The sequence below is a fragment of the Octopus bimaculoides genome, chromosome 1 (assembly GCF_001194135.2).
Source record: "Octopus bimaculoides isolate UCB-OBI-ISO-001 chromosome 1, ASM119413v2, whole genome shotgun sequence".
NCBI classification, from domain to species: Eukaryota; Metazoa; Mollusca; class Cephalopoda; order Octopoda; family Octopodidae; genus Octopus; species Octopus bimaculoides.
Window position 1 is genome coordinate 158,838,982 of NC_068981.1, and position 18,994 is coordinate 158,857,975.

Here is an 18,994-nt window from a genome sequence, read left to right on the forward strand (position 1 = left end):
ATGTAATGTTTTTTTTAAATATTTTGAGAACTCATATAGGTTTTATTTCTAAGTAATCTATGGACAAATAATCAATTTTTAAACCATAGTTATAGTTTTTTAAGGAAATGCATAATTTTTAACTAGTGGTATCGTTATGAGAATATCACAATCCTTAATCCTTTTGACACCAACCTGCCTGAAATTGTCTCTGTTTCTATGATAGAAGCTTCTTAGTTTAAAGCAGTAGTTCTTAAATTTTTGAGGGGCACACAGGTCACATTCCGAGTGACCCCCCCTTCCCGCCCCATTTCCTACTCACCGCCACAAACATATAGACCACTTTCTGCATCAAATTCAAAATATCTGTATTTCACAAATAAAACTTAACCTAGTCAACCCATTATTTTGTTGCTTTTACATCCATTGCCCCCTTTTCTTCAGCACTTCCCTGGATCTTTCCACTGCCTCCAGAAGGGCAACCCCACCCACTTTGGGAGCCACTGCTCTGGCAGATGTGCTGGAGCAATAAGCCCCAAGAGCACACGATAAATAGATTTTTCTCAAATGCCCAGGAAGATCCATAAATGTAGTAGACAGTTTCTGTTACCTAGGTGACCAAATTAGCAGAGGAAGAGGATGTTCTGAAAGTATACTAGCTAGAGTAAGAGCAGGGTGGAGAAGTTTTAGGGGGCTGTTATCTTTGTAGGTATCTAAACGTTTCTATCTTGAAGAGTAAGGTAGACTATATGATGCTTGTGTATGAACTGCAATGCTACATAGTAGTGAGGCTTGGGGTCTGAATGTAGAAGGTCAGTAAAAACTACAAATAAATGAAATGAGCATGCTCTGCTGAATGTGCAATGAGTGTATATGAATGAGGAAGTACAAATAAGTTGATGAAAAAAATGGGTATAAGAGAAATCAAATGTAGTGCTGGAGATATGAAAAAAAAAAAAAGCATCTAGTATACTCTGTAAAGTGATTGGCATTAGGAAGAGCATCTTCAGATCCTACTGAACCATCAAACCCATGCCAGTGTGGAAAATGGCCTTAATCACTCTTTTAATCAAATCCTGGTTTATTTCATTCCCAAAGGAAGCAAAAATTAGAGTAAAAATGTCACAAAGTTTTTAGAAAAAAACTAAAATATTTAGTGCATTTTCCTTTGAAAATTGCAATATAAAACCCACAAAATTACTTGAAGGAAGTTTGATGTAATATATGAAAAAGTGCAGTATAATGTGATATTTCGATATATAAAATTAAAATAGAATTGTAGTTGTCTGTATTGACATGATATTAGAGTAAAATCTAATTATATTTCTAAGAAGAAAGGCTAGATGTTTACATAATGAACAAAGATATAAACATAGTAAAATAACAACATAACAGTTATCATTAATCCACAGTGTATTCATAACAATCAGCTCATATCTTGCTAAAGATGTGTTGCTTTCCAAAGTAAGTGACATAACTCTGCTTGTCTTGGTTTAGAGTCTCTCTAATTTAAATAATGAGTTTTTAATTTTTAAATGGAATCAGCTATAAAAAATACTTATCATCACTTAACATCTGGTTTGACAGGAGCTGGCCAGCTAGAAGCCTGCATCAGACTCTTGCAACTGTTTTGGCAGGATTTTTACAGTTGGATGCCTTTCCTAACACCAACCGCTCAGCTGAATGGACTTAGTGCTTTTTACATGGCACAAGCACAGGCGAGGTTAGTTTTGGCAAGGTTTTTACAACTGGATGCCCTTCCAAATGCCAACCACTTTACAGTGGAGACTGGGTGCTTTTAAGTGGTACCTGTACTGACAGGGTCACCAAGTACTTGCAAGACAAAAAAAAAATCTCTTTTGGGAGGGGAGGGGGCATTGGAGGTGGTGGTCTTGTGTCAGATGATGAAAGATTATAGTGAGATAGATAGACAGAAACAGGTGCACTGCCGCAAAGGAAATACATGGTTACCCAACCTGAGGCAAGTGCAGGAGAAGGGGAGAGAGAGTGGGGACAGCAGGATAGAGATGGTGGCAAAGTGCCAGGCATACTCAAAAGGAATGGGGATCAGAATATAAATGGGATGGTTGAGTAAAGGAAGAGAGAGATATAGATGGTGGTAAGTGCTAGGATATTGTAAGGAATCGTGATCAGAGAGTGTGGAGAGGATGGCGAAAACCTGGGTATATATAGAGTCAGGTGGGTACTGGATAGCAATGATACAGAGAAACAGGGCCATGAGAACAGGATTGGGGAGTGAGAGGTAGTCATAGTGTATGAAGGAGGAAATGTGAGGAAGAGATGTAGATTGGTTTCTTGAGGTTGGGTGTGTGCACTAACGTAGCTAGGTGGCAGGGGCACTTTTGGGTTTGCTGGAGGCAATATGTGTTTTTGTGGGGTCCAGCAGTGGCAAATGGAAGGGCCACCCCAGGCAGCACACACACTCTAGCTATGCTAGTGGGTGTGTGAAAAGTTTTCTTGTTACATGTGGGTGGAACACACAGGTCAGGGGCTAGTAGATATCAATGATACAGTGAAACAGGGTGTGTGGGTGGAACATACAGATCAGGAGCTAGCAGAGAGCAATGATACAGTGGGACAGGGCCAAGAGGATTGGGGAGTGGGTAGTTTGATTTGTTGGGGTAGAATGTGTGAGATGTTTTCTTGTTGAGTGTGGGTGAGACACACAGCACTTCTAAAACTCAGTTTCGCTGATGTGGGTAGGTCTTCAAAAGAACCTCATATCGCCAGACATCTCGGTCTATTGTCATTTTCTCCGTGAGGCCCAACATCCTGAAATCAAATAATGCTAATTATGTTTTCTTATACATAATGAAACTACTTGTTTATTGTGTGATGTATTACAGATATATTAACACACAAGGCCCAATCAACCTATTTGCTGGTTGATTTAGGCCTTGTATGGTGAAGATGGTAAAAATGGTAAAAATAGTAAAACCTAACTTAGGAGGCTAAATAGAGACACCCCCCCCCCAAAAAGATATGGGTCAAGATTGAAATATTGTGTTAGGTACCCAAAAACCAGCAAGAGAACTTATACTCTCATAGTATTGGTCATTGTAGAAGTGAAGAGGAGGGGGTAAATTTTTAAATGAAGAAGTGACCAAATGATTATGCTGTTGGAGAAATATTTACTGAAAATATATAAATATATATATTTTTATAGTTATTTTGAATAAGGATGGTGAGTTGGCAGAATCATTAGCATGCTGGGGAAACATGCTTAGTGATATTTCATCTATCTTTATGTTCTGAGTTCAAATTTAGCTGGGGTTAATTTTGCCTTTCATCCCCTCGGGGCCAATAAAATAAGTACCAATTGAGCACTGGGGTTGATGTAATCGACTCACCCACTCTCCTGAACTTGCTGGCCTTGTGCCAAAATTAGAAACAGTTACAGTTACTCTACATCTTATGATGATCAACTGTTGTATGAGGAAAAAAATACTGTTTATTTATTTAAAAATAAAAAAAAAATTTAGGTGTTGTACATATTTCTAGTCATTAATTTTCCATTTTGTTTTGATTTTGTTTGTCAAGGGATAGATTTGAAATTAAACTCTTCTGGGATTTCAAAGGTTAGAAAATATGGCTGTTTCTGGCTGTTATTTGATACATAAAAAAATAAATGACAAAAAGAAAAAAAAGAATTATCAGTGGAACTGATTATTTTACTTATGAATACTGAATAAAAATAAATGTGGGGTAGACTATGGGGTTAAAGTACAATAAAAAACCTGATTGCAAGTTGTATAATGAATCTGAAGGTGAAATGAAGGAAATTAGTGGGATAACAATAATGAGGATAAAGTGAAAATGTAAAATAACAAGGAGGACAACAACAAAATTAGTCACTGTTGAAAACTGATGAATGATTTATAGCAACAATAACTGGAATATTTTGTATATAGCACTCTGATCTAAGTTATATTGATTAAGACAATACAGTAGATTTGTTTCATCCCATCTATACCCTGATACCCATTCCTTGCGAGTATACCCTGGCACTAGCTGCCATCCCTCTCCCACTCTTGCTGTCTTCTACTTTCTCTCTTTCTTTCACTTGTTCTTCCCTTTGACTGAGTAATCATGTATCTCCTCTAGAGCAACAAACCTGTTTCTGCCCACATTCTTGATCACCCTCTCACCTTCCTTTTCTTGCTCTTACCTATGGTTAGGTAACCATGTATCTCCTTTACAGCAGTACACTTCTTTCTTGTTAAGTCTCCCTGTCTCTGGGTAACCATGTCTCTACTCTTCAGCAGCACACCTGTTTCAGCCCTCATTCTTAACTCTCGCTCTCTTTCTCTCACTCTCTTCCTCGCTCTTTCCCTCTCTCTGGCTGAGTAAGCATGTACCCTTCTACAGCAAGACATCTGTTTCTGTCTCTCTGTCATACTCCAACCTTTCATCATTTGACACAAGATCGCTTCCTCCAATGCTCCCTCCCATTTCAAAGATTCCGCATCTTACAAAGTTACTTGGTGACCCCATCAGTGCAGGTGCCACTTAAAAAGCACCCAGTTCACACTGTAAAGTGGTTGGCAATTGGAAGGGCATCCAGCTGTAAAAACCCTGCCAAAACTGACCTTGCTTGTGTGAGTGCCATGTAAAAAGCACTCAGCCCACTCTATGAAGTGGTTGGTGTTAGGAAAGGCATCGAGCCATAAAAACCATGCCAAAACAGACACAGAAACATGGTGCAGGCTTGCCTTGCCAGCTCCTGTCAAACTGTCCAATCCATGCCATCATGGAAGGAGGACGTCAAATGAGTTCACTGCTTTCCACCACATCCTCTTTATTGTTCCTGTTCATTGACAGTCACATTGCGAAGCAGTACACCCCCATCCTGGAGTAAATAATCCATCAATACTACCACCAGTATGCAGGCATGATGACCACATGGAAAGCAAAAATGTCTTCAGGCTTGCACTGCATACAAGTTCTCTCAACTTTCTCAAGTGTAATTAGGTTTTCTGTTCCTTTGTTGAGAGGAACTCAACAAACTTCAAACTTTGGAGACTATCTAACTCTATTCAACAAGGATGACTCTGTAAGAAGTACCCCTGTTTATGAAGTCATTACATTTTTTGTCTGCTTTGTTTCAGATTCCACTCTGTGCAAACATGCTAGAAATCCTCCAAAATTCATTGCCTAGTAAAGTCTGTAAGCTTTGCCACCTAGCATGTATGTATAATCACCAAGTGTAAAAACCTCTCTTGTCACTTCAACTTCACAAAATAACCAGTCTTGTTCCCAAATAGTTTTTACTCATAAGCCAAAACTTATTTTCATCAATATTTTCAACATTCCGTTCTTAACATGCATGCATGCATGCATGCGTGTACACACACACACACACGTAGTTTCTTGATCTAAGAAAGACAGTTCCACAATTTCTTGCAGAACAACTTGCACAGATGATCTGTTAGTAGTGATCAAATGTTTGTGCTACACATAAGCTCACCCCCTCTATCAAATCAATATTGCCTGTGCAGGTGTACAGTGTGCAACATGTTAGGTATTGAAGTGATCACAGAGCAATATGAGATGCGTTTTGCTCAAGAACACAAGGCACTACCTGGTCCAGGAATCAAACCCACAATCTTGGAATCATGAATGCAACACTCTAACCATTAGGTCATGCATCCCAAGGTGTATGTGCATATGCATGCATACATACATATAAACATAACCCACCCCTAATCTATAGAAATCCATGGCAGGGTGTTCCAGACACCCTTCCCTGAAGGCAAACTCTCAGATACTTCCAGCATCTTAAAAGTGATCAAGGCAGTTATAAGTTAATATTTTTAAAACTGTGTTTCTCTTTCTCTTACACATCTCGCAGAGCTCCAGTATTTGAGCTAACACATCAGTCTTTCATCTTTGAGAATGATATTGAAAGTATTTTTAAACCTTCAACCATGTCTAGCATGTATTGACAGAAATGCTGTGAGCACCACCTATCTCTTAAATTGGAAGTTTTTTTTTCAAATGCTCCATCACAATCTATCAATTCTAATGTGGCTCAGAACTCAGTTATGTTCTCATTCTCTTTCTTCTATGCATTATTAACCTACATGTTGCAACTTCTAACTTAATACATTCTCACACAGATGGTACCATCTGACACTCAATGATAATCTTTCATATCCAAACAACAACATAGAACCTAGACATCTCACATCATATTACATTATTCCCAGGAACAAAATTATTGAAAACATCTTCCAAAGAGAATACATCAACCAGATCTCTTTTAACATTATGCCCTCTCTTCTAATGAACAACTCAGTAAAACCTTCCCAAACTATGTAAATGCCAGGCATCTCAATATCAGGTCTTTCACTTTGATAAAACTGCATTCTCTGTGAAGTTAGATATTCTGTTTAAAGTTAGACAAGCTCTGAATAAGTTCTGAACCTATAAAAGGTAGATATACATTGACAACATGTACAAAACAGCTGCAAAACACAAACATTCCAGGTTTCAAATGAAAATATGCCGCTTATTGGCAAGTTTTCACTCACAGATGGAATAAGTATACCAATGTGTTATGCACGCTATCCCTGTTCTATACTATAGTCACAATAGTCAACTGTGTACTATCTCCATCTGAAACAACCTAATTCAATGATCTTGCTACTTCTTGCAATCTCTACTACCTTATATCCCATATTTTCACATCAAACCTTTATTCCCACTATTGTGATCTGCATCCATGTTTTCTTACAGGCATGACATTAAAGATCATTTGCATCAGCATTTAGTGGAGCATGAAGAGGTTATAGGTAGCAACGCTCTTCCTTGAATTAAACTGTAAAAATTGAGACAAGCAATTCATAGGATAAATTCTTCCACAAGAAAAATAAACCAATTTCAGAGTGCTTGTATACTTATATATCAATTCAGTTTACAGCACAACAACAACAACAACAGCATATCGATTCACAGTACATCTATGGATTTTTTTTTAGCCAATATTGTATGTTATGACAAATGTAGACAATATACACAATATCTTTCTTGACAGAAAAACAAGGAACCTGTTTCAAACATGTCATGCTTCAATCCTGTGTTGGGATTTCATCAACTGCAAACCTTCTTTCATTGCACATGAACATACTGATTGTGAACTCACTGATCTCATTAGCTTAACTAAACTGGACGGACCACTTTGCATATATAACATTTTCTTAACAGTCAGTTCTAATAGTGGTCTATTATCAGTGTTTTATTTCATTGCTACAATGTATTAAAGAATATATCTATACATTTTTTTAGCCATTACTGTATATAACAATGAATGTAAACAATATATCTATAGCATGATATTTTTGTCAACAGTAAAACATTGAACAGCTGGGATTTCATAAGCAATGTTGGTTTGTGATTCCCAGTTGCTGAGGAAATCAGTAATAGAGTACAATGACACAATAAGAATACTAGTCTACTAACTTACTTCCCAGTACAACAATATACCAGTGTACCAATTCCCTTCACAATTCATTTAAGGCAGTATACCAATTCTGTTTCCAATACAATAAATATACCAGTATACTAAAATACTTGACAATATTTTACCAGTATATCAACCCATTGGTTAAAAGGTCAATGGTTTGTGTCTCTGACACAAGTTCATTTAGCTTTTCATTCTGTGGAAGCACAATTCACTGCTAAAGAAAGCAAGTGTAGTGCAATATTCGTTTCTTTCAGGTTGAATTATTTCTGGAAAGGAAAGAAGTGCAAAGTTCTCTTCATTCAACAGCATTGCAAGTAAAGAAAAGTATGTTAAATTTTATAGTATTGCCATTGCATACAGTGTATAACAGCTGAGAATCAGTGATTAATAATTTGTCACTACCACCAAGTTATGTATGAGGCAGACACAACTCTTCATATAAGTTCATTGAAGTGTAAATAGTAGGTACTACAGTCTGGTGTACTTTACGGATTGCTGTAAACAGTAACTGCACTATGTCACATGGGTGATTGAATTTGTTACAGAATTCAACCTTTCTAATAAGAAAAGTTGCTTTTAATAGACTGACATCTCAACCAAGACAAGATTTCTTGTTCATCTATTTAATAGCATGGGAACTAGAGATAAACACTAGCCAAGTTTTGTTTAATAACAGTAGGCCAACCCTCAATATGGTCTATGGTCAAAAGCATTCCAGCCATGACCATACAGTCTTTTTATTAGACATTATGTATCTAGAATTCCTTTAACTAGTATCTTTCCCTTTTTCTTATGAAAATAGGGTGTGATTTGAGGGAGGTTTGACAGTTTTTTTCTAGCAGGTCAAGTAGCTTTCTTGTTGGCTCAAGCACTGGCCTTATAGGCTGGAGAGGGTAATGAAACAACAAACAGACTTCTAAATTGTTAAATTAAAATGAAACAAAGTGGAACTTTTAAAAATGTGTTTTCTTATACATCTTTGACACATTTTCCTTCTAATTAAGCAGAAACTGTAGTGTTTTGTAAGAGAGATAACAGTTTATCTATTTGATTGCTACAATGTACTAATTTAAACACAGATAAATGATAAATAGTAATGGAATATGATATCTTGTAAAGATGAGAGCATCTAGATTTATCAAGGAGAAACAATGGGAAGTAGTTACATTCAAGCCCTTTTTTCAAGAAAAGAAGTGACATAAATGAAATAATCCCAGTTAGGAAGAGAAACTTGTTTGTGGCTGCTCAGTAAACTGATGATCTACAGCCATATCCCAAATGAAACAAGCAGTGACATATCATAAGCCCTTTCTAATTAAATAAGATTGGTAACTATTAAGGAAGATGAGTAGTTTTCCTTATTACATAAACTCTGTTTCAAACAACTGGAAGATTGTTAGTTTAATAAGTAAAGCAAGAAAAATATAAATTAATCCAGCAGACTGGTAAGCATATTAGGGAGACAAGAAAATCACTTACAATTGGTCTCCAACCAAGAAAAGTATGTCGTCGAGCAAATATCGTACGGATCTTAAAAATTCAAATGATTCACTATTATGCATTCTTAGTGTTAACTATAGATCTATAAGTGACCAATGTTTTTTTGTAAAAAAGTCAAATAGAAAAAGAAATTAGAATAAGAAAATAACTAGACAAGGAATTGAAATTAAATGTTAGCATTCATCATTGCTAATGATTTTATTGAACTTATAAAAGCATACCCTGTAAATGGTGGGTATGTTTTTGAAGGACATATCTCATTTGGCTAAAATTAACTTTAGCTAATACTTGCTTCTTTTTGAAATAAAAAAAAAATCTACATTTCTGGATACATAAGTACCCTGAGATATAATAGTAATCCTATTCTATATTTAAGAGATGAGGAATTATGTACATTATTTACATTTGACGGGTATTTGTCCTCATCTTGTTTGTTGTTAACACAACGTTTCGGCTGATATACCCTCCAACATTCATCAGGTGTCTTGAAGGAAATTTCGAATCTGGGTTCTCATTCCTAAGGTATTTTTTGATATTATTACTATTATTATCATTATTATTATTATTCAGGTCACTGCCTGGAATCGAACTTAGAATCTTGGGGTTAGTAGCCCACGCTCTTAACCACTACGCCATATGCCTGTGGGCATATGGCATAGTGGTTAAGAGTTCGATTCCAGGCAGTGACCTGAATAATAATAATAACATCGAAAAATACCTTAGGAACGAGAACCCAGGCTTGAAATTTCCCCCAAGACACCTGATGAAGGCTGGAGGGTATATCAGCCGAAACATTGTGTTAACAACAAACAAGATCAGGACAAATATCCATCAAATGTAAATAATGTAAATAGTAATCCTATTTCTGATTCAATGAAAAGAAATATATTAGCACAAAACTGGTAAGACCCGAAACTCAAACAATTTCATGGAACATTTCTTAAAAATTAATCGTAGTCAATTTTTTAACTCGGCAGACATGCAAAAATATCTATTCTATATGCTCTCTATGCATGGCCTCACATTTATATAGAAACAATGGGAAGATTTGCAAAGGCAAGAGAGAAACACACATGTATGATAAGACAGCAGTAGGGTATTAATGCTATTAGTTAATGTATGCAAGGGAGGTTGCTGCACTTGGAAGAACATGAGAGAAACAGCATTGTATGATATCACCAAAAGGTATCCATAGAGAATGATAAAAAAAAAGGCATTGGAAGAAGTGATGAAGCCTGATCAGGATGCTGAATCTTTCAAACAAAATAATAAAGGACCAAAGCCACACAGGTAACTCTTCCATCATGAAAGGATCAGGTAATGTGCATGGGGAAATTAATGTAAGCATGGAAAAAAATGAAGGTACATATTATATAAAAAAAAACAAAGGAATATCAAGACAAATTTAAGCTTCATATAGAAAATTATGACATGTCAATAATAATGATAATAATAAGCTCCTACGGAAAGTTTGTCTCGTAGGGACAGCAAGGATTATCAGGAGGATTCTAACCACTTGAAAGAGAGCTGAAAACTTGTGGATACCTAAGGTTACATGTAGTAACTCGCTACTCACATAAATCCTACCAGGAATAAGACTGAACCTGAGCCAAACCAAAATAATAATAACTAGCTGGACCTGTGAAAAATTCATGGAAAACATTAAAAAATGTAAGCATCTGTAAACAGTGTACTGGTGCCATGAGAAATGTTTGCGTATTATGACCGTCTGTCTTTACGTTCTGAGTTCAAATTCTGCCAAGGTTGACTTCACCTTTCGTCCTTTTGGGGGTCGATAAATTAAGTTGTGTACTGTCCCCCTCTCCACAAAAATTTCAGGGCTAGAAAAGTATATTGTGACAGTCACAGAATATAGAAAGTAATCTAATACCAATGGCTATATAATCCAACCAAAATATCTCAGTTATACAAACATAAGCGGAATTACTATTTAACCTTAAAATACATCATACATATTCAAAGAACCTTCTTGGTTTAGTGGTATGGAATGTTTTTCTGGTGTTCTTTCATTCTTTTATTTGTTTCAGTCACTTGACGGTGGCCATGCTGAAGCACCATCCTTTAGTCGAAGAAATTGACCCCTGGACTTATCCCCTGTAAGCCTGGTGCTTATTCTATCGGTCTCCTCAGCTGAACAGCTAAATTACAGGGATGCAAATATACTAACATCGGTTGTCAAGCAATGGTAGTGGTGGGACAGACACAAACACACACACACACACACACATATATATATATGACAGGCTTGGAGGTAGTGGTGATGCTGGCTGGTGCAATTTTGTGGTTTGCTAGTATGCCGAGAGAGATCCAATGGGCCCCTAACTGGTTCCCTGATCTTAAAGGTGTAATGTGGATGTGTAATGACGGAGCGGCTGGTGTGGTGGTCTTCCTCAAAGTACTTCATGGTAGACAATATTTTGTGTGTACATCACACCACGTCTTTGGTCTTGCCTGTTATCCCAACTGAGTGTCATAACTCGTGCTCTTGAAAATGCGACATATAATTGGCCATTAGAAAATACCGGTTGAGGCATATGTATTGCAATTTTTTCGAATGTTTGCCCTTGAGCCTTATTAATTGTCATTGAATATGCAAGTTGAAGTGGAAACTGAAGTCTGTTTAGTGTGAATGGAATATTTGCATCACTTGGGCTAGGTTTAATTCTAGGAATTAGAACTGTACGACCTCTGTTGGAGCCTGTTACCAATGATGCTTCTACACAATGTTCATGAAGTCTTTGCACTTTCATGCGAGTTCCATTACATAATCCTTAATTGATCGAAAGATTGCTTAGCAGCGTTACAATAGCCCCTACTTTTAAGTCGAGGCGATGAGGAAGCGTACTGGATGGATTGAGTGAGTTTATGAATTCAAATGGATAATTCTGAACCTCCTCTTCATTATTACAGGACACTGAATCTGTGCTTAAGTATGTTTTAAGTGCCTCTGGTATAATATTAAGAACTTCTTTATTTATTGTGAGATAGAATTTTTAGGAGATAAAATTACTTGTTTTTCCATTTCTTCTAGCGTGCAGTTGTTGAAAATTTCTGAGTACAAATTGAAATGCAAAAGAATGAAATAACAAATGAATTTATGAATGAAAGATTGGTAATTGTGTTTATTTCCACCACACGACATTTATTATTGCAAACGTTTTAACTAACCTATACTTTAAACACACACACACACACACACAAATACATTCATATACATATGTCTTGAGTTGTAGCTGTAATTCAAAGGGGCCAGCCCTGTCATATTCTGTGTGAAGCTGAATCTCCTTGAGAACTACGTTAATGTTATGCATGTCTGTAGAGTACTTAGCCATTTGTGAGTTAATTTTATCCTCGTGTGGTTAATGAAAAGTGAAATTGACAGCTAATATTTGCTGTGTCTATGTATCTATGAACTTTTCTTTGGATTTATGTATCTACTGTCTCTCTCACTTCCTTTCTGTTCCTCTTCTCTCCCGCTTTTGATTTAACAATGTGTATATGTGTCTATGTATCTACTTCTCTTGCGATGTGATAAACATTTAAAACCACAAAACGAATGCCGTCACCACTCACTGTCTCTTTCACTTTCTCTCTTTCTCTTTCACTTCTCTCTCTCTCTCTCTCTCTTACGTCCTCTCTGAAACATTTAAAAACACAAAACAAATGCTGTCACCACTCACTGTCTCTTTAACTCTCTCTCTCTCTCTCTCTCTCTCTCTCTCACTCTCTTTCTTTCTCTCTTATGTCTTCTCTGAAACATTTAAAAACACAAAACGAACGCCGTCACCACTCACTGTCTCTCTCACTCTCCCATTTTCTCTCTCTCACTCTCTCATTTTATCTCTCTCCCTTTCTTTCTTACTTCCTCTCTGTCCTACTCTCTCTCATTTTGCCACTTCTTTGAAGTGTGACGCACACAACAGGTACGTACAAAAACAAAAAGTTAGCATATTAATATTATTGATAATATTGTTTTGAGTCAAAAGTTTTGCAATATTTTGGTAACTTATTTGCTTTATCAAATTACAACTAAAGCAGCCTAGCATTCAAAGAAGCCATCGTGTTGCACCATCTGAAGCTACCTTTCTGCCAGTTCTTTGATCACGCACTGATAACAGTTCTTGTCCTTTGAAGTGAAGAGCTTTTTCACTGAAGCTTCCACAAGCGCAGAAAGTGAGCTATGGATCAGAAGTAATAATCTGAGGGAGACATTTTTCTGCAATCCTAACATGTATAAGCAGTGGTTAAGCAAGGGCCAGCTTCCGGAATCTGTTGCCAAACACAGGCATTTCAAAACAAGGTGATGCTCTGCATCTGGTAGAATTATGAGGGGGATAATTCACTATGAGTTTGTTCCAGATGGTTAAACCATTAATGCCAGCCTGTAATCCAAACAGCTGAAGTGGATGTATGCCATTGTGTAGCCAAAATATTCGGCTTTGGTTCATAGAAAGTGAAATCTTCTGCAGTAAGACAACGCAAGACCTCATACTGCTCAAATGGTCCAGAATAAACTCCAGGAACTTGAGGGAATTGAGCTGATGCCACACCCAGCATACAGTCTAGACCGAGCTCCCTTGGGTTGTTAGTTGTTCTGATCCATGACTCACTTCCTGAGCTTGCAATACCTCATCAACCAAGAGGAGGAGGAAGCTTCAGTAAAGAGTTCTTTACCTTTAAGGACAAGAACTAGTATTAGCATGGCAGAAAGGTGGCTTCAGACAATGCAACACAAAAGCCTCAACTCTGAATGCTTGGCTGCTTTTGTTGTAACTTGACGAATAAAGTAAATAAGTTACCAAAATATTGCAAAACTTTTGACTCAACACAATAACAATAATAATAATAATAACAATTATTATTATTCTTTAGTAGCAGTAGTAGTAGTATTTCATGTTGTTCATTGTTTTTGTTCAAAATATGGTGAGATTTTTTTGTGCATTTCTTAAAGTAAGACCCTCTACTTCACTGTGTGGAGAGAGGGACAGCAAATGTAGACCATTTTGTTTGGTCAATTTTTACATGCTTAAAATTGTGGTATTACCAAAAAATATGCCTCTGAATAGGCTGCATGACATGGTACGAGGAATGGTGTCTTCTGCCATTACCACTTATATAAGTGAAGCTAACCCTCCCTTTTTTCAATTATCACTACCAACCGCAGCACCAAAACAATTTTGCAGTGTCAGCATCCAGCAACAATAACAAAAACAACAGCAGCATATACGAACTGAATGGTACGAGTTTTTAACAACATCAACAAGTGGAACAACAATAATATAACAGCAGTTGCAACAACAACAATTCCAACAACAGTAAACAGCAGTGATGATAGAGACAGGAGCAGTAGCAATGACAGAACAAAAGGTAATGACAACAACAACAACAGCAGTAGCACGTCTAGCAAAGCCTCTCTCATGGGAGTGGTTTCCCATAGGAGGCTGTATAGCTTCTTGCTGGAGGCCAAGAGGGCCAGGCTAGAGGGCACCGCCAAAGTTGAAAATTTGAAGGGAGAAAAGCTGCACTGGTAGCCTCATTTGAAATTCTAGTGGGAACAATTAGGAAAGCCATTATATAGTAATGCATTTCTTTAAAAAGTCATCACCTAGAAATGGCAACACATATTAGGGTAAAGTAGTTCAGTGGAGAAGGTGTCAAATTTTTATTTAAGACAGAAGCCCTCAACACTGCAATGTTCTGTAGTCCTTTCCTAGGGTGGAGATCTAACTCTCTCCCCACATTGTAGAAAAATAACATTGAGTCTAGCTTGTATTATCCTGAAAGGGAGAATTATCTGCTGGATATCAAAAAGTTGAGGCAGGAGGATGATCTGGGATTACACAAGATTCTTCTCTCGGTTGAGCTAGAAGACAAGAAGGATCCCAGACCACACCTCCCTGCTGAATAGGGCAAATCTTTGAGTTATAAAGGAGGGCTGAAGACATAGGTGCCACTTATGTAGTACCACTGACTATGAGAGAGCTTTCTGTTCACACAACCAAAACAGGAAAGGGGAAAGGAAGGCTTCACTGCTGCCAATTACGGGAAATACAAACTTCTCAGCTTTCTCCCAATCTCTCTCTCTTCTCCTTTTCCTCCTCATACATGCACAAACATAGACATGCACACATACACATACTCACATGACAAACATACCCTTATCCCTGATGAGCTGGAACTTTCTGACTTAGCAACATAATTTTGCAATGAAAAGAGGGAATGATGAAAAACAAATAAATAAATAAAGCAAAAGGATAAAGAAAAAACATGCACATAACAGCACAAACTCTACTAAAAAGTCAAATCAACAATAGAAAATACATCACCACCATTACCTCCACTAACAGCAACAAAGAGCAAACACATAAATGCAACAACAATGAAACCATTAGAGTAACACCAGGAGACAAACACAGAAAACCAACAACAACAACTAGGAAAACGTCAACCAAATACACAGCTACATGCACAGCAACAACAAATTGGATACGCACCCAACTTTAGGCTATGTAAGAATTGTTGTCTTAGCACAAAACAAGGAAACTAAAGTTATATCACTATAAAAGTCAACAAGAACTTAAAAATGGCAAGACAGCCAACTGGCACATACAAAAAGATTAGAGAGAATTTCTAGCATCATGGCTAAAAATTACTTCTTCTGGGCTTCCCTAAGGAGTCTTATATGGAGATGGATACCAATAAACCCAAATGCCAACAGGAGAACCACAAGGGTATGTGACCATTTCTTCTTTAGCTACTTTCCTACAATGGCAGCTTTGAGACTAGATTGTATAAATGCATGTGGACTGGTGATTGTCCTGGAAGTGAAGTTGTCTGCTCAATGGCATGAGGTCTCAGCACAATGGATGTGATAGCCCTCAGTAAGACCAGGATTTCTGACATAAGCACATATTTTTGCTGACTTTGAAGTCTACAAATCTCTTAATCAACCTGGAATAGGAGAGGGAACAAAATGATGGTGCTGCTCTGAAAAGGACCCATATGGCAAGTTGATGATCCTGGATATAAACAACAGGAAAGCAGATGCCTTCAAACTAGATGTCACCTACACCCCAACAGGTGTCAGGTTTTTCTGGGAATGTCCTACTCTTTAATACCAGTGGGCAATTGGAATATCATCTTGGATGCACATTTGGACCATGTGGAAATAATTAATAGGCGAGGGGTGCAAAAGCCTTGCAAACCTACTCAGATGCAGAGTGTGATATTAGAGAAATTTGATGGTCATTTCTAGCTATTAACCACATAGATGTTCCTTCATTGAATCATAGAAGAAAGATTTTACTAGAGTTGTAGATAGAAAATAATAATAATAATGTTTCCTAGCCTATAAAGAACTTTTAGAGGTCCAGTGCTTAAAGCGCTTAAAAACTAATTGAATGATATTAAGCAAATAAATGATAAAGTTACTCTATCACAGACAACATTCTTGAAGATATGGTATTTGCCACAGACAAGCAGATACATCAACTGAAGTTTTGTATAATTAAGTCTAATATCTAGGGAACAACAACATTCCTGCAGAGATTATGTAAACTTGCAAAGAAAGAGATATATATTCTTAGATATTTCATCTCTACACAGAGAAATTGTAGCACAAAGTAGGTAAAACAGAGGAAGGCATAACTGGGTAAAAAAAATAATAAACAGCGAAAAGCAAATAACCAAAAGCATAGTGTTATATTTTTTTCAGTTTTTCATGACATGATTAAAATACACAAGTTTTTAAGAGTCATCATGAACATCAACATTATTGGGGTCAAGAGCAACATTAACCCTAGAATACCGAAGGTGTCAATATGAAGAAAAATTTATTTCTCTTTTTAAGGTAAGCAAAAAAGTAAGAAATATATTTTATTAAAATTAATTAGATTTTCTCATACTCGCATATAATTTAAATGTCAATAATTCTGCAATAGCCATCAGATACAGGGTGTCCCAAAAGTCACTGATGGGTTTCAATTTTTAATAACTTCCTTAACTTTACAAATAAGTGCTGGAAATTTTGATACAATACAAAGGACATAATGGAAATTAATATGCACGATTCAAATTTTGCATCACCAATACATCACATATGAAAAATGAGATCGCTTAAATGACAGCCATTTTCAGCTTTGCACATCCGTCCTATTTCTAAAACTTGCACCATAACACTCTCAAGAGTTTCAGACCCCACTTCTCTGATTTCTCTATTGATGTTCTCCTTCAGTTGTACCAGGGTCTCCGGTTTGTTGATATAAACCTTCTCTTTCAGGTATCTCCACAAGAAAAATCCGGGCTAGTCAAGTTTGGGGAATGTGAAGGCCATTCAAAGTTGACCTCACACATCATTCCAGCAAAGTGGGGCAACTGCTCATGCCACAAGAGGAACAATGCAGTTGCTATGGCAGTGCTTTGGAGAGAGAATAATCTCCTGCTATGGCAATGTCAACTGGCCTTCATGTTCCCTAGACCTGACTAGTCTGGATATTTTCTTGTGTGGATACCTGGAAGAGAGGGTTTACATCAACAAACTGGAAACCCTGGTGCGACTGAATGGGAACATCAAAACAGAAATCAGAGAAGTGGGGTCTGAAATTCTTGAGGATGTTATAGTGGAAGTTTTGGAAAGAGCACGGGCGTGTGAAGCCGAAAATGGCTGCCATTTAAGTGATGTCATTTTTCATATGTGATGTAGTGGTGTTTCAAAATTTGAATTGTGCATATTAATTTTCATTATATCCTTTATATAATATCAAAATTTCATGCATTTATTTGTAAAGTTAAGGAAGTAATTAATAATTGAAACCCATTAGTGACTTTTGGGACATCCTGTATTATAATTGCCTTAATGGAATGATGTCATTCAAGTAATTATAATTCAAATAAAAAATCTTTAAAGCTTGTCTGTTATTTTCCTTCCTATTAAAGTTTAGCATTTGAAGTATTAAAAATTATTAGCAAAAGGGGTTATAGGGTTTAAAGTATATATATATAAAGAACCTGGGTAGCTATGAAATAAAAGCAAACACATTTAAAAAGTGATAAGAAAGAAAAAAAAACAGTAAGAATGCTCTAAAATGCATTTGTACCTTATTGTTACGACCCATCTTTAATTTAAAATTAGCAACTGCCATGGCTTCTGTGACAAAGGTAACCGTCAGATAACTGGAGTCAAAAAAAAGACAGAAATAAATGTAGGGTTAAGGGTAAAAGAAATATACAAGGACAACAAAATTCATAGTACAAGCAGTTTGTGTGTGTGTGTGTGTGTGTGTGTAGGAGAAAGAGGTAGAGAAAAGAAATAGAGAGAGTGCTTCCCAACCACATGGTTCCGGGTTCAGTCCCACTGCATGGCAACTTGGGCAGGTGTCTTCTGCTATAGCCTCAGGCCGACCAAAGCCTTGCGAGTGGATTTGGTAGACAGAAACTGAAAGAAGCCCATCGTATATGTGTGTGTGTGTGTGTGTGTGTGTCACCAATATTGCTTGATAACCGATGCTGGTGTGTTTACGTCTCCGTAACTTAGTGGTTTGGCAATTGAGACCAATAGAATAAGTACTAGGCTTACAAAGAATAAATCCTGGGTCAATTTGCTTGACTAAACGCGGTGCTCCAGCATGGCCGCAGTCAAATGACTGAAACAAATAAAAGAATATAAAGTGTTCTAAAATAAAAGTACAGGTTGTTGAAGGAAATACCTCACCCGTGACCTACTGGCAACGACCTCGCTCGAATGATTTTCTAACATGCCACCAGCACAAGTGCTAGAAGGCAATGCTGGTAACGATTACGCTCTAATGGTGCTATTTGCGGGTCACTAGCACGGAAGCCAGACTGCTGCTCTGGCAATGAACATGCTCGACAGTGCTGTTAGTGCTCCACTGGCGCGGTAACCAGTCATCGAGTATGGTTCAATTACGATTTCACTTGCCCCAACAGGTCTTCGCAAGCAGAGTTTTTAGTGTCCAATGAAGGAGAGGTCGGCATGGGTGCCAGTCATCG

General features: G+C 37.1%; 1 protein-coding gene across 4 annotated transcripts in view; it reads right to left on the minus strand.

Annotated features, from left to right (window-relative positions):
• The window catches only part of LOC106882875 (transmembrane protein 104), a 73,256-nt gene that overhangs the window by 12,525 nt on the left and 41,737 nt on the right, over positions 1-18,994 (minus strand). For all 4 annotated transcript variants that reach the window (XM_052972180.1, XM_052972172.1, XM_052972183.1 and 1 more), the window contains exon 3: positions 18,082-18,157. In XM_052972180.1, coding sequence (XP_052828140.1) covers positions 18,082-18,157 — 76 coding nt within the window. The remainder of the gene's footprint in view (positions 1-18,081; positions 18,158-18,994) is intronic.